Raw genomic sequence first — 25,721 nt, 5'->3', positions numbered from 1 at the left:
AAGTGTCCATATTCTGATCACGTATTATGGGGATGCTGCAATAGTCATAAGTATAAAAAATGGTCATAAGTCACTTTTTTCAGTGCCATTGCAACTTCAAATGGTCACTAACCAAATTGTTGTAAGTCAAGGACTATCTGTATGGTAAGGTGTAATTTAGAGAAATCCATACTGGATCATTCATTGCCTGGGTGAACAACTACCATGCTAGATCTTGGAATTCCTGGACATCTAGTGAGAAATGGGCTACAGCAGAGGTCTCCAACCTTGGCAACTTTAAGACTTGTGGACTTCAAGGGAGTTGAAGTCCACAAGTCTTAACGTTACCAAGGGTGGAGATCCCTGGGCTACAGGACTGTTGACTGAGCAACCAGAGAAGTATCTGCAGGACTACTGGAAGAAAAGTTGTCTATCCATCACAAAAAAAATTATAATGATCTGCTGCTATTGCAAAGCCAGTCCAGTGAAAAGAGGATATGTGAAAAGAAAAAACCAGTTCTGAAAGAACATCATCCAGAATTAGAAATAACGGGACAGAATAAGCACTGGAGTACCACAAGGTTCCGTCTTAGGCCCAGTATTCTTGAATATCTTCATAAATAACTTAGATGTAGGAATTGAAGGGGAACTCATTAAATTTTCAGATGATACCAAACTGACAGGAGTAGCCAACACCCCAGAAGACAAACTCGGGATCCAAAAAGATTTTGACAAACTTGAATAATGGGCCCTATCCAACAAAATGAGTTTCAATGTGGAGAAAAGCAAAATCTTACATTTAGGCAGGAAAAACCAAAGGTTTTGGACGAGACCTGGCTTAAAAACAGTAACTGTGAGAAAGACCTTGGAGTCCTAATGGACGATCACTTGACTATGAGCCAGCAGTATGCAGCAGCAACCAAAAAAGCTAATATAATCCTGGGTTGTATAAACAGGGTTGTATAAATAGAATCAAGATCACACGAAGTATTAGTATCGCTTTATAAAACCCTAGTAAGACCACACCTGCCATACTGCAGCCAATTTTGGTCACCTTATCACAAAAAAGATGTTGAGAGTTTGGAAAAAATTCAGAGAAGAGCAACTAAGATGATCAAAGGCTTGGAGACTAAAACATACGAAGAACGGCTGCAGGACTTGGGTTTGGCTAATCTAAAGAAAAGAAGAAATAGGGGAGACATAATAGCAGTGTTCCAGTATCTGAGGGACTGCCACAAGGCAGAGGGGGCCAGGTTGTTCACCAAAGCACCAGAGGGAAGGACGAGAAACAATGGTTGGAAACTGATCAAAGAGAGAAGCAACCTGGTATTAAGGAGAAACTTCCTGATAGTGAGGACAATTAACCAGTGGAACAGCTTGCCTCCAGAAATTGTGGGTGCTCCATCACTGGAGATATTCTGAGATGGTATAGGTTCTCCTGATTGAGCAGGGGGATGGACTATAAGACCTCCAAGGTTCTGTTCTATTCTATTCTATTCTATTCTATTCTATTCTATTCTATTCTATTCTATTCTATTCTATTCTATTCTATTCTATTCTCAATGCTGATAACATGAAATAAAGTATTCAGAGAAGTAAAACTGGAAGAACTGCAAAGATCTACCCAGGCAAAGTAACGGAAGCCTGGCCAATAGTAGCTCAGACTGTAGAGGCAAACCAGGGGGAGTCGGCAGTAAAGGAAGCCAGCGTTGCTAATGAACCATTTTCATTCCCAAACCAGGCATATTTCCTCTGACTTCTCCTCAGAAAGAACAAAGTCCCCTAATTAAAAAAATAAGAGATATTAAAACAGAGATAACTGAGCATCTAGAACAGCACAACAAGAATAAGACTGCCAGTGTTGAAGCTTGTTACAAAGAAACAGCTAGTACAAGTATTAAAAATTCCAATACTGTATAAATATAAGCACCAGCTCACTGCAAGAAATAAATCAACTAATGCACAGCATGGCTGCAGTATAGTTGAATATCTTCAATGGAAAAAAAAAATCAACAAACCAGAAAAGCAAGATTGTAAAATAAGATCAGCATGGTGTAATCAGATGCAAACAAGCTAGAACAGATGAAACAAAAGAAGTTGAAGAACAGAACCAAAGAACACCTGATCAAGTAACACCACCCAGAAACAAGGAAGATCAAGGAAACACTAGAAATAATACAACAGCAAAATAACAGCTAAAGCTAAGATCGTCAGACACAAAGCTGGAATTGCACACTATAAGCAGAATCTCCAATTACAATTGAATCAGAAACATTTCTATCAATCCTAAAAAGAAGAGACTGCAATGAACCAATCAACATCTGACAAAGAAGAAATGGTACAGTTCTGCACCCAGCTATGGAGCAACCCAAATAAACACAACAAGAATGCAGCTTGGAAAAAGGAAGCGGATAAGCTTTTCTTAAAAAAAAAAACAAAAAAAAACCTGAAATAAAAGAGAATGAAGACCAACTTGAATGTAGCTTAGATTGATTACCAGAAAGCATTCAACTCTCTGCCACATGATTGATAATAAAATGTCTAGAAATAACAGGAGTCAGTACAAACATCAGAAGCTTTGTGCAGAGATCAATGGCACAATGGAAGACACAGTTGCTGGCCAACACTATCACTACTACTTGTCATTTAATTGATTTTTCTGTCAACAATATTGAACAAATCACACCATGCTTATCAAACATCAAAAACATAAGCTAGGCTATCCAAACTCATTTGTATGGACATTGCGAAGCTGCATGGGAAATAGCAGCTGAAACAGAAGAGAAAAAACGCCAATAGATAGCAAATGCCACCTCTGAAAAGAAGTTGAAGAAACCGTGGACCACCTAGTTAGCAACTACAATGAGACCACACAGATTGACTACCAACAGTGGCAGGGCAAAATAGTTACAGTGGTGCATTGGAATATCTGCAAGAAATACCATTTGCCTGCAAGCAATAACAGGTAGGATCACAAAATAGATAGAGTAAGAGAATGAATAAAGTCTTCTGGGACTTTTGTGGCAAAAGAAAGCAAAGGTAGTATCAACAGTAATAGGCAATCCTATTGGTACAATCCTAAAACAACTGGAGCACTACTTGAATACCATCCACTTGGACAAAACCACCATCAGTCAATTGCAAAAGGCAGCTTTACCTGGAACACCTTACATCCTGTAACAATAATTTTTAACACCATCAAATAACAATACCCGTTTCTCCCAGGTCCTTGAGAAGGACTCTATAGGAGATAAAAAATGCCAAATCCAGTCTAGACATCAAGCTCATTATGCCTAACCATAATAATTGTTATATGTCGCCCAACTCCACTATCTAGGTGGTTGACAAATTGTCAAAAACATTTAAAAACTAGGAATAAAACAAAGACACACACACAAAAAAAACCCCACACAAAAAAATTCACAACACAAAATAAAGGAGCAAGGATGGCAGAGAAAACAAACACAGATGGGAACAAAAAAGAAAAAAAATGGAGTGTCATGCCAATCATCCTCATCAAAGGCCTGGGTGAACAGCCATGTCTTCAGGGCCCTTTGAAAAACTAGTAAGGTGAGGGCCATTTGAATCGCAGGGGGGACCTCAGAGAGCAAGCGCAGGAGGTCCATCTCTTTGGCTCCATCTGGAGACAGCCATGGCAGGCAGATAAAGAGCATGAATTAATTTTTTAAAGTGACATAAAAAATAGATGTGCTATGTGCCCATGAAACTAAAAGAAAGAGTAGTTATACTATACCTGAATGAAAATGCTCTGATCTTATGTAACATGACTACATGCATCGAAGTGAAATATAGATTTAATTATAAAGTAAAAAGCTAAAATTAATGTCAGAAAGTATGAATGTTACATGGGTTGCGGTGCATCTGTAGGAAGATCAGCATTAGCTACATGTTATACTCCAGTGAATAATGATAACAGAAGAATGAATGTAATCCAGGGAAAATTATTCTGTTAGGTGATACTAATAGATGAGTGGGAATAAGACACAAAAGAGTATAGCTAAGATGCCTGGGTGATTTAGAGACTCAAAAATATATAACAATGATGACAGATGAGGATCTTTTTTTAAAAAAATCTGCTGATTTCGAATATATGGTTTGAATATAAGCCTATTCATACTTAATGTATGTGGAATGTATATACTGCTAAAACTCTTGTGTCTGATTGTAACCTTCAATTGGTGCATTATAGAACAACAGGTTTTGAATCAACATAATTCAAATGTCAAGCACCAGGAAAATCAGGAGATCCAGGCAGTTCAAATGGGTATAAAGATTTATTTGCAACTTTAAGCTTGCAAGCTTAAGCTTTCTACAAGAATCTGAACTACTAATGGACCAAGCAAATTAGTGGTAAATAAAAGTCACTGGAATTCAAGGTTTCTCTGTTTAGGTAAGGAAATATTTTTGAAACAATGATCCAAAAGTAGTATAAATCTAAAAGCATAATTGATTTGATTTTTTAAAAATTAAGGAATTAGTAGACAAATTCAAAGATTCTGAGGGTTATAAGCATGAAAGAGACTATTAGCTGGTAATATAAAAAAAAACGATATTAGGGGGTAATAGATAATGAAATAAAAGAAACAGAGTGACAGAAAATAGAATGAAAATAGAACTGCAGGATGAGAAAGTACCAGTTCTGTATCAAAAAAAGTAACTGAAGCTAAACTAATTTTCTAACAGAATGAATAGAAAATGAACATAGGATTACTTGGAACAGAGAGAAAAATATTATGCTATCAAGTGGCATAGAAATGTATGTATGTATATATATTTATATCTATCTACATATATACACATACATGCATAATATGTAAGTATACACACACACACAAACATTCAGAGCTATGGACTTGAAAATTAATGAATCAAAGATTAGTTTGGCATAACCCAGAAAATGGAAATAGACTGAAAATTATGTATACATGTTGATAAACTAGAGCAAATAGAAGAAATGTGATAAATGTTTTCTAAAGATGGGGAAACTGATGGAGAAATTTTAAGATGTGCCAAAGATGGTAGAAAAGTAGTGGGCAGCACATAGTTTGTTGTGAGGAATGAGTATGGCTGCACATAATAATGGTAGAATAAATGGCTATGCATAGGAGTGCACATAATAATGGTAGAATAAATGGTTATGCATAGGAGCATGCTTCTGCCCACACTATTATGTACACATGCAATGGGAATGGCTGGATAAATGTAGAAGTAATTTGAATGCAATGGTCTGTGGGCAGTAAAACAAGAAGCTATGGGCTCAAGAATGAATAAGAGCTGAATGTACAGTATGTGGACTGAATGCAAGTGAGTGACTGGTATGAAAAAAGTATATTGAGGTGATTTAGTTATAGAGAGAGCACAGAATTGCAAAACAGATACACGAAGTAAGAGTCAATGGGCTGAGAAAAAGAAGAAGATCAGGCAGTGGTGGCTGGATGGGATTGATGAAATGGTAAAAAAAAAGAAAATAGAAATGTAAAAAACAACAAGCAATGTATGAAGCAGTGGATGGATGTGGTAAAAACAAGGCTGCCTTACAAAGATAGAAAGGTATAGAGCAGTGGTTCTCAACCTGTGGGTTGGGACCCCATTTGGGGTCGAACGCCCATTTCACGGGGGTCGCCAAACAAGGCTGTCCGCCATTTTTCCCCCTTTTCTTGGCCACGTCCCTGGCACCTGGTGATGTATAAGTGGTTGGGGGTCACCACAACATGGGGAACTGTATTATGGGGTCACGGCATTAGAAAGGTTGAGAACCACTGGTAGAGAGAAGCACAGTGGAGAGTTACTGATGTAAACTAGACTTAGCAACACATCCTTTTTCTTTTATTATCTCATTTAATTTCTTCTGCTTACTGTTTTTACTGACTTTCTGCACTTTACATATTACTGTTAGCTTGAAAATGAACAGCTTGGGGAGTGAATATCCATACGGCATATGTAGGTGCGCTCCTGAAGAGTTATTCTACTACTACAATAGAAGTTAACTTATCCTTGCTTAAGGGTAGTGTGCATGGAAGTATGTCTGTCATATGTTCCGTCATCAGTTGCTCTCAAAATTATTACAAAGCCATGCTCCAGAATTGCATAGCAAGAATACTCACTGCATATCAATTCAGATTCATCCGATCCATCTGAACATTCCTCCTCACCGTCACACTTCCATCTAGATGGGATGCAGTGACCATTGTTGCAGGTAAAATCAGACTCTGCACAGGTCTTCTTGGCTGAAAGGAGAGAAAGAGGGTTTTTTTTTTTAAAGGAAAAAGAATAGTTCAATTGGACAGTAAATCATTCTTTGATTTTAGAGGCACAGTCATCAATCAAAAACACTTCTTACATCTCAAAGTTGCACAATTCATCTATGACTAGATCATAAGGAATCAATGGTTCACTAGGCTGAACTGGGCATGCCTTCACCAAGGGAACTTTGAGCCTAGCAGCTTTGGGAATAGAAGAATGAAAAAGAAAAGAAAAACCCATAACCTCTTCCAAAATTGTATCTATGGATATTGCCATGAGTAAGCTATGTTTTCAGAAAGCAATAAATGGGATAAGATTTCTATATGCTTGCCTGTCTTGTTCCCTCAATCACAACTGCAATACAGGTAATAATTCTTGGTTTTCTTGTGTTTCTGTCAGGCACAAGAAACCAGGAGACAGGATATGGCTCAAAAGTATTGCAAGTTTATTTCATGCTACGTATACATAAGAATCTGAATAACTAACGGTCAAGGCAAAATGGTGGCAGATAAGAATCAACAGAATTTACAGGGGGCTGGACTTAGCTCTCTTATGGAAGCATAGGGACTCTAAAGGGATGGTGTGTTTGACTCTGCTCTCAGGCTCAGCCTGATCATCTCCTACAATTTCACCAACCTTTTTGCACCCCTATTTTAATATTTAATGACTATGGGCCTCGCAGTTTAAGGTTTGATTTTATATTACAGTTAGGCCACGCTGTATTTTGCTTGTGTACAACTGACAGATTGGATGACAAATTGTGATTGTAATATAGATTTTATCTTTATTATTTTATTCTAAAAAAAATTAACTGGATATTCCTTGAGTGTTTTTAACTTGTTCTTATCTCTGGTCTTTGATTATAATAAACACTGACTTGACTTCCACTTCCAACTAGCATTAGCAAACTGGAGGATGTCAGTAGCTTTGGAGGGCATCAGATCAAGGAAAATTATTTTCAGAGATAATTTGAATAGTTCATAGTTTCATATCGCTTGGGTTGATAGGGTTCAATTAGGAAGTATGGTAAAATGAGGGTTTTTAAAATTTTGTGAGAAGGAAGCAACAACTCCATTACAACTCAATGGGTTTAAAAATAGTGCAAATATATTCTACTAATTTATTCAGTTGGAATCAGTAGACCATCAGTTTAAAAATAGCTAAAAATAAAAATTAAATGTTTCCAACCCACTGAGGTGATCTTATATGTCTAACTCAGTGGTTCTCAACCTGTGGGTCGGGACCCCATTTGGGGTCGAACGACCATTTCATGGGGGTTGCCAAACAACGCAGTCTGCCATTTTTTCCCCCTTTTCCTTAGCTGTGCTACTCCCTTTTATTCTATTGGCTTTTGAAAGCCAATAGAATAGACTCTCTTGAATAGAGTCTAATTCTATTGGCTTTCAAAAGCCAATAGGAATTGTCCAGGCTGTCTCTGCCCTGCTGAGCCCACCAAAAGTCCCATTCTGCAAACGGTGCTGCACCAGTTGAGTAGTCCTCGACTTACGACCGGTTGAGTAGTCCTCGACTTACGACCGGTTGGGGGTCGCGGCATTAAAAAGGTTGAGAACCACTGGTCTAACTAAAGCCCATTCTCTAGAGACAAGAAGAGCAGCATTAAAAGATAGAAGGCCAAATTTTAAATACAGTGTTTTTATTAATGAACACTGAAAAAATAAACCTTCCCATCTGATAAACTATCATTTTTACCAGTTTCCTTATTGTGACATCCTAGGAAATGTTAGGCTTTCTTCAAACAGTATTGTAAGTACAGACAAACGTACCATGAGAAATGGAGCGCGTTGCTTCCTGTGCACAAATCACATGAATTATGAATTATCAACAGCAGGTAGTTATCCTTGGTGGCCGAGCTGATGGTTATGTAGTAAGGCAAAAAAATATTGAAGCAGCCTCCAGATTTATGTTCTTATTTTTAAAACTTTTACTTGACAATCTCAACCTTTTCTATTGATTTATTAGCTAATTTAATCTCAAGTAAGTGGGATTTTCCATGTAAAAGTGTATCACAGATCTTGTGCTTGCTATAGAGTTATTATTCTGAAATCAGATTAGGCAGTCAAGTATTATGTGCACTTCAAATGAGAGAATGAAACATCTTGTGCTCCAGATGTTTTAGATAACTAATTCTGCACTCCTTTGCCAAGGGTCATAAGATAGATAAGATAACCTTTATTGTCATTTTGTTACTGTGGGCACAACTGCACACATCAAAAATGAAATTTAGTTGCTCGCTCTCAAAGTGAAACACATATATGACACACACCTAAATATACTATATACAAAGTATGTATAGACCCACACCTGCTAGCTACAGCTAGGAATGATTGAAATTAGAATTTCTGGAGAAATAACTTTCTCAGAACTCTGATTAGCTAGACATGAGGAGGTTGAGATAATAACACAAGAATTTCAATTAGTACTCTGTTTTCAGATGAAAAACCTATATATAGGCAATTTAATGCCAGTAGCTTTTTCTCACATTCTTTCTAAATAATGGAAAGGACACCTGTCTCTTTGTGGAGGAGGAGGACAATGCACCTATGGACTGTTTTAAAAACCAGTATGGGCTTCTTAAAACTTGGAGACATTAGTCTGCCTACCTCAGACAGAGAGTATTACTATGGATTATGGATCTTCAGATGCTATCTTGATTCAGACATCAGTTTCAAAATCTATGGTGGAAATATAGTTTGTTTTCTGCTTGGCTTCATGAAGGGCAGAGGTTTTTCCAAGAGGCCAGTGGGACTGTTGTGAAGAGTTGAATCAATGTAACCTGATCTGGTGACCTCAAATTCTGTCACCTCAACTCCTCAAGCTGCTGCAGGTCAGGGATGAGCATTTTCTCCTCTCATTCTCCCATGGCTGCCTGTTGACAGAAACAGCGCATGGTGACTGTGCAGAGCCAGATCCCACTACCTCATCTTCTGCCCCCTGCAGTGCATTTATTTGCATCTGATTTCTAATCTCCGATTGACCTCACGTGGGTGGGACAGGGAGAGTCCAAAGGTCCAGATGTGGCTTTAGGGGCCATAAAATGCCCAGTTCCGATGTAAGGACTAGCCTTGAAACTCAACAGCAATTTGAGCTATTCACATTTTAGTTATTTGATTTGTTTTCAAATGAATTCTGTCTTCAGGAGAGTGCTAGTTACAATGGGCAATAAGACCTTTCCCCAAATATTTCCAAATGTTGTATTATAAACATATATTATGTTGTATAATTTTGTCTACTGAGCTAGATAATAGAAAATTTCAGCATGAATGGAAAATAATGAGGAAAATAAAGCAGGTATCCATATTCTCTCCATAAGACTATTATGATTTTACCCTCTACAGGTTATATTTTCATACTATGACATTACAGTGATTTAATGTTTTTCAAAGAAGCTTGCAATAATTTTAATATGCAGATTGTATATTAACATTGTTCTCTGATGGATTCTACGTTCAGCCTCAGAACTTTTCCTTCAGGACAGATTAAAACTATTTATTATAATAAATCGTTATAGCTTTAATAGCCTTCATAACATGCATGGCCAGACATTTTTACCATTTTTAATCTGCTTTTCTTTTCTGCACCATTCATCCCAAAATGTTCCAATACACTTACTCCTGACTTGGTAATGCCCCAGCCTTGGCATGACAAAGCCATTTCCCCACTGATCTACCAATAATACCCTGGCTGTTATCTTTGACAAAAAGGACTGCTGGCAGCATAAGGGTCTGCCAATGATCCTGAATAATGGAGATACAAAGCTCCCTCCACCACACAACCACGCTGGTAGCAGATGGTGCCATGGATTGCTTTGTTCCCTTGACAGGGTTCTTTGAAAGCACAATTAATTTATTATCAGGCATCACAAAGAGGGAAAAGACATATAATACTGGCAAAGAACCATCCAACGGCATTTTGAAGGTGTTAATATGCTTGGTTTGCATCCTCACAATCAGATAGCCTGTAAGGTCTTTTTCTTTGCAATGCCCAACATCTGCTGATAAACTATAAGGAGGGTAAGTAAACCTGCTCAGGAGGGGCAAAAGAAATCAGTTCAGTTTTTCAGCTCAACGGAAGCCACCTGAGTATCTTCAATGGACACTACAGAGAAACAGAAAAGTCCCAGTGGTGATTATTTTTACTGCATGAATTCAGGGATCTTAAAATACAAGCTCCCAACAGTACAAATTCCTCTTTCAATTAAAACAAGCATATTTAAACAAATGCTATTGAATATGATAAATCTAAATGCCAACAATTTAAACTGTCCTAGTTAAATCACTCATTTATGTACAAAGTACATTTAATTACAATTATCTTACTCATTCCACCCTAAACCTGCAAGGTGCATTGCTGCACGCTCCCTTTAAGAAGCAGAAACTGAGACCCATAGTATACCTTGACCACATTTATCTCAAGCTACTACCAGCAATTTGAGGATTTCAGCCAGCCTTCCAGAAAACAAAACCAAGGAGGCAGGAATTATCAACCAATCTTTCCTTGCTGAACTTCTCCTGAGCATAAAAGAGAGAAGTCTTTGAAGCAGTGCCTTCTTTGAAGAATGCATTTCAGAATCCTTGTGGTCCATGCCTGCCTACTGAAAAATAATTTAAATCAGCAATAATTCACATCTATATGCAAATGACATATTTGAATCAAAATATGAATGGAAAAAAGCATAAAAATAGGCTCAGAAAGTGTCTATAAGTCAAAAATAGAAATCTATTATATCAGGTTTGGAGGGAGAAATTTAAAGAAAAATCCATGCCTTCCAGCCATGTCCCCTTTAAATCAGGTCTATATATTGTATATAGTAAACAACCAATTAAGAAATACAGTAGGAAATTTATTGGGTTCCTTTAATTTATTTTTCTTCCCAACATCCAGTTATAATCATTGTTTTAGCAAGCTAGAATGTGGAAGACACTCAGGTGAGCTGTTACGGCAACTCTGAATTTTAAGAAAAAAATTAGCATCATGGATAATTTTTTTTAATGCAACAGGGAAATTTGGATTCAGGGGATAGACTTCTTTTTGTTTTATTTTAGGAAGAAAAAGTGATTTATGCCTTATTTTACAGACTGGGAAAATTCCTGTGATAATTCTATATGAAGTACCTTTATGAATTATTCTTGGGACGTCCTACAGATTGTTTTGACTCAACTTCCATGTCTAATTATTTATTGTGTACTATCAGACAATATGTGTCTCATAGGAATGAGACTAAAGTGGGTATATATATTATAACAATCCATCATTCTAGATATAATATTAGAAAACTCTTGTCCCTACTATTGCTATGCAGTCGGGGCACTGCTAACAATTGTAGCCAAATATGATTTGGCTTGAAAAAATGGGAAAGTATGATTTAAAAGATGCAGATTCTGCATACAAATGTATAAAGTCCAATACTAACTGGGGTTTTCTTTTCAGAAGATATATATATAACAATACACTACAAAATAGCACTAGAAATTTTTTTATGGGAGAAACCAACAGTACAAAAATAAAAGGAAATATTGTTTAATCATGTGTGGATCACAGTAAGACTTTTCATTTTTGAAACACAAGCTTATATTACTAAAGTATGGGATAATAATTGAAACATAAAATATTAATATTTACGATCAAATTCTACAAATGGACTCTCAAATTTTCATTGCATCTTAAGATTATTTAGCGAAACTACAATATCAGAAAAGTAAAACTTTTAACACAAGCACCAACCTTTTGGCTGAATGTGTAATTTGAATTTCACAGAATTTCCCACATGAAACCAAAAGACATAATTTAAAAAGTTCTGAAAAATTTCACATGAACTACCTAAGCTGCTGAATAACTTTCCCAACCAGATGTTTTTCAGATATGCTGGGAATACGTCTCCCACAATCTGTTCCCTGAGAAGTTAAGGCTACGGTGGAAAAGTATCTCTGTGACTATTTTTCAGCTGTAATCTCCCAATGTAACTAAAACCTCTAGAGATTTAACTGCTATTCATGGAGCAAGAAGAAACAGCAGTAGCAACCATGTTAATTCTGGCAAATGGTAGGAAAAGCTAAACTCATCCCATGGGTAGTACCTTTTCAAAAATATCATGAAGATGATGTGGGAAAGCTTTGCTGAACTTATGGTACCAACCATTCCTCTTGGTTACAATTACTTTACCTGGCAGCATATATAAATAGCTTAAGTTTTATTCCATGGAGCAGAACAAGAAGGATGAAACTAGAATCCAGTCAGAAGAGATCAGACTATAAAGCCCAGCCAAGATTTATACAGTCCTAGCTATAACCATCGTTCAGTTGGTGACAGAATATAAAGGAAGCTTATCAAGTTGCAAAAGCTGTTTTGATTAATCATATTATAAAGAACAAGATAGAAAATTCTAACAGTTTATCTCTGACAATTTCAAATACTCCCCAAAGAGGCGTGAACAAATAAGCATCTCAAAGGGCATTTAAAGCAGTTACTAGGGGAGAATCTGTTCTTTTGTGCACAGAATTTCAGAACTGGTGGGGAAGCACAGCATCTTTGTTTAATGACTTAAAAGCAGGAGAAGATAAAAAGAAAGGGCGTTACACTACTGTATATAAATGACCACTGGAAGGGCAGCCATCTGTTCTGAATTATAGGATTACTCATTAAGGCAAGGCCAAATCCTGAAAGCTTCAGCAGATCTGTGGAAATCAGCTGCCAGTTAGGTTTGCAAAAATTGAATGATCAGAGAGTAGGGAATGATCCAAAGAATGATTTTGAAAAGAAAAAATATATTGGAGGTCCAGGAAAAATGGTTACCATGAGATAAGATGCAGTGCTCTTGAGGAGAACGTTCTGAAAGCCCGAGGTAAAAAGATCCATCATGGTTCTTCACATGGCTGCAAGAAGGTCCAGAACCAGCAGCATGTGTCCCAGGTGGCTTCCTCAGGGAATCTGAAGATCTAGATTACTAAGAGACCAAGAATGCCAATAAAGATTTATGAGAGTTCCTTAGCAAGCTTAGGTCTGAAGGTAAGGTAGTTTGCCAAATTCAACTCAGCTGCCTTCTGTTGTTATCTCCTTGTTTGCTCTGAAATCTGGAAACGGCATTTGGAATTTCACTCACCAGCTATCATAGTCTGAAATAATTGGGACCAAAAAGGTTTGCAAGAAGAGACTGTATTTTCAAAGAGATGTAGAAATATGACCCTTCAGGGACGCATCTTGGGATGCTTGAAGATTCTGCTGTGAATGGCGATATAAAATGGCGATGATGTAAAAAAGATGTTGAGACTCTAGAAAGAGTGTAGAGAAGAGCAACAAAGCAGGCTGGAGGCTAAAACATATAAAGAACCGTTGCTGGAATTGTGTGTCTAGTTTAATGAAGAAAAGGACTGGGAGTGACATGATAGCAGTGTTCCAGTATCTCAGGGGTTGCCACAAAGAAGAGGGAGCCAAGCTATTCTCCAAAGTACCTGAAGGCAGGACAAGAAGCAGTTGATGAAAAGTAATCAAGGAGAGAAGCAACCTAGAACTAAGGAGAACTTTCCTGACAGTTAAAACAATCAGTGGAACAATATGCCTCCAGAAGTTGTGAATGCTCCAACACTGGAAGTTTTTAAAAAGAGTCTGGACAAGCATTTGTCTGAAATGGTATCTCCTGCCTGAGCAGGGATTTGGACCAGAAGACCTCCAAGGTCCCTTCCAACTCTGTTATTCTGTTATATTTCTTTTTGCTTTGCAGTCTTTGGAAATGGAATGGCATTTAAGATAAAGACAATTACTTCCAATTTGTAAAATGCTTACACATTTTGCTTTTTATTGGGTAGGGGATCTCGCTGAGTCAGGCTTGACTCCTGAAACCTACCTGGACCATCCCTTCAGGTTTTTTGGCAACACTTTTGAGGAAGTGTTTTGCCACTGTCACTTCCTTGGGCTGAGAATGAGTGACTGGCCCAAAGACAACCAACTGGCTTTGTGCCTAAGGCAGTGTTTCTCAACCTTGACAATTTTAAGGCATGTGGACTTCAACTCCCAGAATTCCACAGCCAGCAATGCTGGCTGTGGAATTCTGGGAGTTGAAGTCCACATGCCTTAAAATTGTCAAGGTTGAGAAACACTGGCCTAAGGCAAGACTAGAAATCACAGCCTTCTGATTTCTAGCTTGATGCCTTTAATTAAATTTGGTTTCATATTGCTCCTTGGAACCTAAAAATAGTCCTGTGCAAGCAATCTGTAATTTGTGAAGTAATCTGCAGCAACTCTGTGCAGCAAAATGGTGCAAATGTTGTTCCTCACAGCAGGTCCTTAAACCAAATGTGAGGTGGGGTTTTTTTGTTTTTGTTTTTTTTTTTTGTTTTTTGCCTTGGGTAATCTCAGGAAAGGCAGAATTTGATTTGCCAAGAAGAGTGGTGTATGGGACCACACAAGCTGTAGATTTAACTTCTGCTTTTCAAATCTAGATTAAATATTAAATCCAAATTCAAAATCACCCTGGGAGGGATGGGCGGCATACAAGTTTGATAAATAAATAACTGCAAATTCCTAATAAAAATATTTTATAAAAAATGTACTACTATACATTTGCTTGCTGAAATACTGGAGCGCCCACAGAAAAAAATATGCAAACAAATGTACATCCTTGCTTAGAATTTATTATATGCCTTGCAAATGTCTGAGTAAACTCATGAGATATTGAATTCAATATACATATGCCCATAGTTTACTTTTTTAAAAAGGATGTGTGTGCACTCTACATACATATTTATCAGGAGTCTGCACACCAAGGGAGAGCTTCTGCTTATGTAAATCCAGTTATAGAGACAAAAGGGAAGAGCTATGTCAAGGGATATAACTCTCGCTATTGCATTATTACAGCATCTCAGAAGATAATCAAAAGAAAATGCAGAGACTGAAATGGTGAAATGTATGCCAAGTCCAAGGCAACTGTTCCATGTTATTGCAATAAATTTTAAAACACACATACTGTAGGACCAAGCAGGCTAAAAATGAAATGTACAAATAGGAGCCCAAAAATATATATCCACAATCAAGTTTATAACAAAGATAATCATATGAAATAAAAAGAAGAAAAATAGCTCATCACAATTTGTGGCCCCAGATGTTAAGAAACGTAGAATGTTATTTCTGGATCATAATTTTAGGAGACCTACCTGTTTAAATGTTTAGATTCTAGACTAGGGGTGTCAAACTCGCAACGTCACATAATGTGTCGCGACGTATCACAACTTTTTGCCACTGCCGGCAATGGGGTGGGGGCGGTTTTGCTATGATGCATCCGGTCCATGGGTCGGCAGTTTGACACCCCTATTCTAGACTGAAATCCTATTTCAGGAAAGAAGATCATACACAAGTATCAGCCTGGTGAGAAAGGGCAATCCATCTTTAATTTAACACAGTTTTTCCCCCCAGTAAATTCCTAATGAGGATTTTTTTTACAGAATTCCTTAAATTGAAGTATAGCATAGGGAAAGTAGTAGACCTGAGGCTGGAGTTGAAAGAGAGATCAGCCTAGAATCCCTACGTCACAAGCATAGTTAGTTTAGTTTAGTCACAAGCAAACTAAATTCAACCCTCTTTGAATACTGTTGATCCTTATCTAACTTCAAGCAGATGCTAACCATTAGTTGACAAGATTGTTATGTACAGGCATTTTAGCAATAAATCAGTTTAATTGAACCTTCAGCTGTCCATCTGGTCTTTTCACACCTGACATATAGAAAGAAAAATGCTGTGGACCTAGTATACTCAGATTTTAGTAAGGCATTTACCATATATGCCGGCGTATAAGGCGACTTCCGCGAGCGCTAAAATCGGCGCCAAAGACGAGGGTCGTCTTATATGCTGAGTCGTCTTATACGCCGGAAATACTGGTAGTTTCCGGCGTATAAGACGACGTTCTAGGAATGCGGCTCGGCGATAAAGATGGGGGTCGTCTTATACGCTGGGTTGCCTTGTACGCCGGCATATACGGTAATAAAGTAGACCATAACCTAGTCCTTGGTAAGCTAGAAAAATGTGTAATAGACAACATCACCACCAGATGGATCTATAGCTGGCTGGCAAACCGTACTCAATGGGTAGTCCTCAATGGCACCACATTCACATAGAGCAGTGGTTCTCAACCTGTGGGTCGGGACCCCATTTGGGGTCGAATGACCATTTCACAGGGGTCGCCAAACAACACAGTCCATTTTTTCCCCCTTTTCCTTAGCTGTGCTACTCTCTTGAATACAGTCTAATTCTGTTGGCTTTCAAAAGCCAATAGGAATTGTCCAGGCTGTCTCTGCCCGGCTGAGCCCGCCAAAAGTCCCATTCTGCAAACGGTGCTGCACCAGTTGAGTAGTCCTCAACTTACGACCGGTTGGGGGTCGCGGCATTAACAAGGTTGAGAACCACTGACACAGAGAGAAGTAAGCAATGGGGTACCTCAAGATTCCGTCTTAGGCCCAGTACTCTTCAATATCTTTATCAATGATTTACTGTAGATGAGGGAATTGAAGAAGAACTCATCAAATTTGCAGATGACACCAAACTGGCAGGAGTAGCCAACATCTCAGAAGACAAACTCAGGATCCAAAAAGATCTTGACAAACTTGAACAATGGGCCTTATCCAACAAAATGAGTTTCAATATGGAGAAAAGTTTTACATTAAGGCAGGAAAAATCAAAGGTACAAGTACAGATTGGGTGAGACCTGGCTTAAAAACAGCAACTGTGAGAGGGACCTTGGAGTCCTAGTGGACGACCACTTGACTATGAGCCAGCAGTGTGCAGCAGCAACCCAAAAAGCTAATACAATCATAGGCTGTATAAACAGAGGCATAGAATCAAGATCACATGAAGTATTAGTACTGCTTTATAAAACCCTAGTAATACCACACCTGGAATACTGCAGCCAATTTTGGTTACCATATCACAAAAACGATGTTGAGAGTTTGGAAAAAAAATCAGAGAAGAGCAACTAAGATGATCAAAGACCTGGAGACTAAAACATACGAAGAACGGCTGTGGGACCTGGGTTTGGCTAGTCTAAAGAAAAGAAGAAATAGGGGAGACATGATAGCAGTATTCCAGTATTTGAGGGGCTGCCACAAAGAGGAGGTCACCTTATTCACCAAAGCACCAGAGGGAAGGACAAGAAACAATGGTTGGAAACTGCTCAAAGAGAGAAGCAACCTGGAATTAAGGAGAAACTTCCTGACAGTGAGGACAATTAACCAGTGGAACAGTTTGCCTCCAGAAATCGTGGGCGCTCCATCACTGGAGATTTTTAAGAAGAGACTAGACAGTCATTTGTCTGTTATAGATTCTCCTGATTGAGCAGGGGGCTGATCTAGAAGACCTCCAAGGTCCCTTCCAGCTCTCTTCTCTTCTCTTCTCTTCTCTTCTCTTCTCTTCTCTTCTCTTCTCTTCTCTTCTCTTCTCTTCTCTTCTATTCTATTCTATTCTTGCTGCCTGAGAAAAGAAAGTGGTCAAGTTCCACTTTCAAGCAGAGAACAAAACTATGTCTTTATTTTCCTACATTTTTCCCACGTCAACTTTGAGAACAAGGTTTAATCACAACCAGTTAAAAGGTCCACGTTCCGAAGGCTGAAATCAGAAGTATTTTTTAAATTTTAAAATTTTACATTTGAAATATTCCATTTTAAATTCAAAACAAATGATTATTCTGGAGGTGTTCCAAGACAGGTGTTTGAAGCAGTTCCAGAATTTTTGAATTGCCTTATTTTGAACTTAACATATTTCCGAATCAAAACTTTTGCACGTGTCTAAATGCTGTTTATTGCATTCTCTGAAACATGAAAGTTATTAATCAGCTGATCAGGCACAACACCGAGGCTTGATGAGTTTTTCTCCACTCTCTAAAAATATTTATACAGCTATATAACTATTAGCATAATATATCGAACTGCAGCACAAGTGTAGTTCCTAACTGGCTGCCAAGATTCCCATTTAACATTTTATAACCTACTTTCCTCTGTCAGACAGTTATACCAGTAAGAGCCAAAATTCCAAGAATAAGAGCTTAATTATTCTGGGTCCTAACAACACAGAATAAAGCTTAAAGCTTGTTGAGATTCCTCTCTGCCATTTTACATTAAACAAGATAAAGATGGGATTATTTTGAGTTTCTTTCTCACATTTTCCACTTTCTCAAACTGGCTGCTGTTTCTTCTCTCTTAATGATCCATTCTTTCATTCTTTAAGTATCTGGTAGTCTATAGGGAAAAACAGGCTTTGATTCAATCCAAAGAAAACTGAGAACCTGTGGGGACTCTCCTTTAATTCCAGATGGGGGTCAGTCGAAAAGACAGAACTGGTACATAATTTAGGGGGATTTTATGCTCCCAATGGAAGAATAGGTGGCATCTCTAGCTCTTGCAGATATATCTGTATTTATGCATGCATCTCTGTACATATATAAGCTGCACTAGCTCCCTATATATTTCTGGGTGTAACTCAAAATGCTGCTGGCACTTATGAAATGCCTCACAGAATTCCTGGTTATTTGTGGAACTGCTGGACTTTCATTGTCCCATGAAATCTGGTGGGGCGGGGGAGTTCCCTTCTTTGAAACAACCTGGTGGGATCCAGGAAAAAGAGCCTTTCTTGTCATGGTACCTGCGCTATGGACCATTATTTCCCTGAGGTTTGAATGGCCTCAGGCTGCTGGCCCTCTGTAAGGCCATGAAACCTAGTTTTTTCTCCAAGCACTGGTCTATAACATGAGCTGAACCTATTCAAAATGAAAGATTTCTGAATAAATTATACAATGATATAAAATGGTTGGCCTCAGTTATTCTGCCACTATTTTAGTTTATAATAATAATAATAACAACAACAGCAACAACAACATTTGCCTGTAAGCAAAAACTGGTGGGATCATAAAATAGAGAAAGTCATAGAAAATGAAAAAATTAAATTGCTCTGGGACTTCAGAATTCAAATAGACAAGCACCTGCAACATAACACCCCAGACTTAACAATTGTCGATAAGAAAGACAAAAAAGTCTGGATAGTGGACGTGGCAGTGCCTGGAGACAGCAGAATAGACGAGAAAGAACTGGAGAAGATAACAAAATACAAAGACCTACAAATAGAAATAGAAAGACTGTGGCAAAAGCAAGCAAGGGTAGTACCAATAGTAATAGGCTCCTTGGGTGCAATCCCAAAACAACTGGAGCACCACTTGAACACCATTGGCATTGACAAATTCGCTATTAGTCAATTGCAAAAGGCGGCCTTACTAGGAACTGCTTCCATCCTGCGACGATATCTGTAATACCATCAAACATCCACATTTGCCTATCCCAGGTCCTGGGTAAGGACTCGATAGGTAAACAAAATGCCAAATCCAGTCTGAACATCTGGCTGACTGTGTGATGATCCATAATAATAATAATAATAATCTGCTGCAAGGAGATTGCACAGACTGACTACAAGCAGCGGCATGACAAAGTAGCAACAATGTTGCATTGGAAGATCTGCAAGAAATATCATTTGCCTGTAAGCAAAAACTGGTGGGATCATAAAATAGAGAAAGTCATTGAAAATGATAAAATTAAACTGCTCTGGGACTTCAGAATTCAAACGGACAAGCACCTGCAACATAACACCCCGGACTTAACAATTGTCAATAAGAAAGACAAAAAAAGTCTGGATAGTGGACATGGCAGTGCCTGGAGACAGCAGAATAGATGAGAAAGAATTGGAGAAGATAACAAAATACAAAGACCTACAAATAGAAATAGAAAGACTGTGGCAAAAGCAAGCAGGGTAGTACCAATAGTAATAGGTGCCTTGGGTGCAATCCCAAAACAATTGGAGCACTACTTGAACACCATTGGCATTGACAAATTCGCCATTAGTCAATTGCAAAAGGCGGCCTTACTAGGAACTGCTTCCATCCTGCGACGATATCTGTAATACCATCAAACATCCACATCTGCCTATCTCAGGTCCTTGGTAAGGACTTGATAGGTAGACAAAATGCCAAATCCAGTGTGAACATCTGGCTGACTGTGCGATGATCAATCATCATCATCATCATCATCATCTTGGAAAAGATGTGGAGGTCATCTAGTACAACCCCCTGCTGAGGCAGGAAACCCTGTATCATTTCAGACAAATGATTCTCCAGTCTCTTCTTAAAAAACTCCAGTGTTGGAGGATTCACAACTTCTGGAGGCAAGTTGTTCCACTGATTAATTGTTCTAAACTGTCAGGAAATTTCTCCTTAGTTCTAGGTTGCTTCTCTCTTTGGTTAGTTTCCATCCATTGCTTCTTGTCCTGCCTTCAGGTGCTTTGGAGAAAAGCTTGACTCCCTCTTCTTTGTGGCAACCCCTGAGATATTGGAACGCTACTATCATGTCACCTCTAGTCCTTCTCTTCATTAAACTAGACATACCCAATTCCAGCAACCGTTCTTTATATGTTTTAGCCTTCAGTCCCCTAATCATCTATGTTGCTCTTCTCTGTACTCTTTCTAGAATCTCAACATCTTTTTTACATCGTGGTAACCAAAACTGGATGTAGTATGCAGTTTGTTATTCTGTTTTTCATTTTATATGCATGTTAACTTTTGTTTAGTTATCTTGTGTTTTTTATACTTAGTTGTAAAACATCAGAGTTGGGTGACCATAGAAATTGAATATATAAATACAAATTTCTATAATTAAATTTATACAATGAAAAAATGGGGGTGACATTGGTTTTGACTAATTATTAGGTTGTGGATCAAAAATATCTGGAAATGTGCTTGACTTTCTGGGATTCACAGTATATGTCTGGTACATTCATTAGATTTAGTATGAAGAAGATACAAAGAATGAATTGCTGCTTATCAGCAGCCTTCTGAAAAGATTAGTCATAAAATAGTTTCCTAATATAGACTGTAAAAGAGGTTAAGCTATTCAATAATGAAGGAAGTGATCCCTCTGCGGCTGAACCATTGAAAACTCAAGCTGAAGGAAAAAATTAAAAATTTGGCTTATGACCTTGAAAGACGGGGTTTAATTTGCATTGCTCAAAGCCACGCTTTGCGTTTTTCATTCTTTGCAGACACAAAATAAGGGCAGATTGGCAATGCAAAATAGAAAGAGTCATTCTGCCTATCAGCAAAAATGAGATAATCAAAGATGACAAAAAGGAACATATCTGACAGATGCAACAGGAAGGCCTCCCAATGAATGGAATTGGCAAAGGGTTTGCATAAAGCACAACAGACCACAATGTAGAAAGTACCAAGAAACTGTCAGTCGTCCCTCGCAATTTGTTCATATACAATAAAGAACAAGGATTTGGAACCAAAGAGTGTTGGGTTTATTCATGAGAGCGCACTTCACTTTGCATTTGACTGAACCTGTTTTCCAGTGAAACTGGCTGAATTATACATAAAAGCCATTTTAATAATGTTGTCCAATGCCAAAATTAGCTGCAAACTAAACAGCAGGTCCATCTTCTACTCCAAGCCTGTTAACAGTGGAAGAAAGCCAAATAAATGTCTATTAATAACAAAGTGCTGGTTTCCTTCGTTTTCATGCTCATACAATAAACTGAATAATTAGAACAACAGAAGGATTTACTTTACTACTGCCAATGTAGCATTCAGCAAAACAGAATATTAACACTCTCCTCTTAAAACTATTTTAATTTATTTATTTGCATCATGCCTTTATTATTTTTTATAAAATAACTCAAGGCGGCAAACCTATCTAATACTCCTCTTATTTTCCCCCTCAACAACCCTGTGAGGTGGGTTGGGCTGACAAGAGAATGACTGGCCAAGACACCCAATTGTCTTTCGTGGCTAAAACTAGAACTCACGGTCTCCTGCTTTCTAGGCTGGTGCTTTAATCACTAGATTAAATCTATTGGAATGTTATTACATCCAGATTTAGATATAATGTGAAAATGTCAATAATTGATTAGGTTACGTAACAAGGAGAATGTTTCAATGTTCCTTTCTTCGCTTTGCATGTTCCTTTTGAAAGCATGTATTTTCATGAATCCTAGCCTTCAGGATTTTTTAAAAAATTATAAACATTGTTATTTTAAAAAAATTAAGAATTAACATTTGAAATGTATAGACTATTCTATTGAAAACATTGGTACAAGAGCCATGGTGGCACAGTAATTAGAATGCAGTATTGCAGCTAATTCTGCCAACTGCCAGCAGTTCAATTCTCACTGGCTCAAGGTTGACTCAGCCTTCCATCCTTCCGAGGCTGGTAAAATGAGCACCCAGATTGTTGGGGGCAACATGCTGACTCTGTGAAGAGAGGACTATAAAACACTATGAGGCGGTATATTCTACTGCTATTAAATGCCACCTAATCTATGAAAGTTTCCTTGCCAAAGAATACGGAACAAGAACTAATAAAACCACCAGCATTTAATTTCATTTTAGCGGGCATTTCCAATCTTACGTCTGGAAATTGAACACATGAACTTTACCGTCCCATCATTATAGGATAGGCTGCGATACAATATAAGCTATGAATTTTGTCTTAAGGTTCTCAGTTTTTCTTCTGCATTAGGCAAGCAATTCCCCCCCCCCCACATCTCAGCTCTCTATTTGCAGCACGGGAACAATGCCCAGCCTTCTTCCTTAGAGTCTTGCACTAAAGATTATAATTACGTAACAAAACTATTTGAATAAAAATGTTATATATTGAATGCATATCATTAGTGTGCATCATTCCGACAGCTGCTGGTTATTATACTAAGTTTTTCTGTGATCTACAAATTTAGGAGTCTGAAATATTTTTTCTCAAATGTTTAGAAGTAATCATTCAATGTACATTCTGCTCATCTTCTCAAATGATGCATTCTTTCAACTCACCCTTGGTATTTCATGTTTACGATACAAGATATGGGTCAGAATTTTAGAACAATTAAAAAAAAAACCTGAGTTCCAGACAAATCCCACACATTCCCATTATTAAAACATGCTAACTGTGTAACTTGGCAGATCAACTGAATTTCAGAACTACTCCTGACAATCCAATTCATCAAAATGCATTATTTATATCTGGAAGCCATGGTTACGGTTTATGAAATTTCAGCAATTATGTCAAATTAATCTTAGCTACTATCAACATGCTTGTTTGTTTGCTGCTATGCCCAATAACCTCCTCCTTCCCCAAATGGTTGCTGATAAAAGCACAGTGGTACTAGCACAGACTCCTTTCTTTTCAGAATGATAGCATAAAATCAGTTTCTTCTGAATTTGGACACTCTCAGTCAGCCAGGTCATGGTTGTCCCAAAGATGCTTTTTCAAGAGCCAACTGGACTTCCTTTGTTTTTCCTTGAAGATGTTTTGCTTCTCATCCAAGAAGCTTCTTCAGTTCTGACTGAATGGTGGGGAGTGGAAGGATTTATATTTGAAAACAGGTATGTTGCTACCTAAACCAAAATAATTTTCTTAAATCTTCAGAGTTTCTTAAAAAAAGAATAGTCCTATAAATGTTCAAAGATTATAAAAAACAATTTATCTCACAACTATTTCTGATGTTCTCCTTAAGCCTATTATTTCCCTGCAATTTAACAGTTAATCTGAACAAAGGATAAGAATGAGGTGGAAGCCATACAGCAGGGGTGTCAAACTCAATTTCATTGAGGACCGCATCAGCGTTGCGGTTGCCCTCGGGGGGGGCTGTGGCCAGGGTGGGTGTGGCCTACTGGGTGGGCATGGATGGAGTGGGTGTGGCCTACTGGGTGGGCATGGCCAGCTCTATATCGTTCGCGTCAAGGTCCCTGTGGGGGCCTGGGCAGGAGTGGGACAGATCTGAGGGTCTCTGGCAGAAGGGGGTGAGACTGGGGCAAGCGCCAAGGCATGGTCCATTTCTTCATTTCTCACAAAGGATGACACCTCCCCAGCATGCACTCAGGGGGCGGGGCTGACACAGCAGGGACCCATCCCTTGCTGTTTCTAATTGGCCTTGTGGAGCTAAGACTGAATACGTTTCAGCATAGATGGCCACCACAAAATTGTACATTGGCTTGCCAGGGCCAAGGCAGCGGGGTCCATTCCCTCACTGTTTCCAGGATGGCTTCGTGGGCCACATGAAACTACTCCACATGCTGCATTCGGCTTCCGGGCCTTGTGTTTGACATGTCTGCCATAAGACCATTTTATCAAACAGTTTCTGCCTGTTTCATCCAAACTGCGAGCCTTCCAGTATACACGGCAGGAGAGAACCAAATGGCAAATGTTCTCCATAGCAACTCTTCTTCTTCAGAATAGTCGAGTCCTTACCTTCATGAACTTTTAGAACAATGGTTCTCAACCTTTTTAATGCCGCGACCCCCAACTGGTCGTAAGTCGAGGACTACCCAAGCGGTCGTAAGTCAAGGACTTTCCTGCCCGGGAGCGCCACGCATGCGCGATGCTGCCCCCTGCGCAGGCTGAGGCGTAGCTGGCAAGCGGCAGAGACGGCGCAGGCCGACCACCGGCTGGGCCACCAGCTGGCCCAGCCTAAGGGAGGTAAGGCACCCGCCGGGCCCCACGCACACCAGCAACCTTCCCTGTGCCCGCCGGCCTCCCACCTCCCATCCCTGGCCCTCTTTTAGTTACATTTTCAGTAGTTGCTCAGCAGGGAGGGGTGGAAACTTCCAGACAGCTCGCCTTCGCTGCAGACAACTTGCAGCACTGTTTGCAGAATGGGACTTTTGGCGGGCTCAGCAGGGCAGAGACAGTCTGGACAATTCCTATTGGCTTTTGAAAGCCAATAGAATTAGACTCTATTCAAGAGAGTCTATTCTATTGGCTTTCAAAAACCAATAGAATAAAAGAGAGTAGCACAGCTAAGGAAAAGGGGGAAAAATGGCGGACTGCATTGTTTGGCGACCCCCGTGAAATGGTCGTTCGACCCCAAATGGGGTCGCGACCCACAGGTTGAGAACCGCTGTTTTAGAAGCAGGTGAAACCTGGCTGTTCTGAAGGCCTTCAGAAATTACTGACAACTAGCAACTCTGTGTTTAATACATTTTAACTTTTTTATTTTTCATATTTAGATTGGAAATTTAGATTTACTACAGGTAGTCCTTAACTTATGACCACAATTGAGCCCAAAATTTCTGTTGTTAAATGAGGACATTTGTTAAGTGAATTTTGCCCCATTTTACAACATTTTTTACATCCGTTGTTCAGTGAATCACTGCAGTTGATAAATTAATTATCTGGTTCTTAAGTGAATCTGGCTTCCCCATTGACTGTGCTTGTCAGAAGGTCGCAAAAGGGGATCACGTCACCTTGGGACACAGCAAAGGTCATAAGTATGAACCAGTTGCTGAGCATCTGAATTTTGATCACATGATCATGGGGATGTCACAAAGGTCGTAACTGTGAAAAATGGTCGTAAGTTGTTTTTTTTCAGTGCCGTTGGAACTTTGTTCATTAAATGAACTGTTGTTAAGTTGAGGACTACCTGTATTTTAATTACAAGTAGTCCTTCTTACA

The 25,721-nt window shown here is 38.7% G+C and overlaps 1 protein-coding gene across 1 annotated transcript in view; it reads right to left on the bottom strand.

Annotated features, from left to right (window-relative positions):
* The window catches only part of LRP8 (LDL receptor related protein 8), a 204,494-nt gene that overhangs the window by 84,202 nt on the left and 94,571 nt on the right, over positions 1-25,721 (bottom strand). Inside the window, exon 3 of the mRNA XM_039319779.1 lies at positions 6,105-6,227. Within this exon, the coding sequence (XP_039175713.1) occupies positions 6,105-6,227 (123 nt within the window). The remainder of the gene's footprint in view (positions 1-6,104; positions 6,228-25,721) is intronic.

The sequence above is a fragment of the Crotalus tigris genome, unplaced genomic scaffold (assembly GCF_016545835.1).
Source record: "Crotalus tigris isolate CLP2741 ecotype Arizona unplaced genomic scaffold, ASM1654583v1 scf7180000023617.9722795, whole genome shotgun sequence".
NCBI lineage: Eukaryota > Metazoa > Chordata > Lepidosauria > Squamata > Viperidae > Crotalus > Crotalus tigris.
This window is presented reverse-complemented; position numbering and strand designations above follow the sequence as displayed.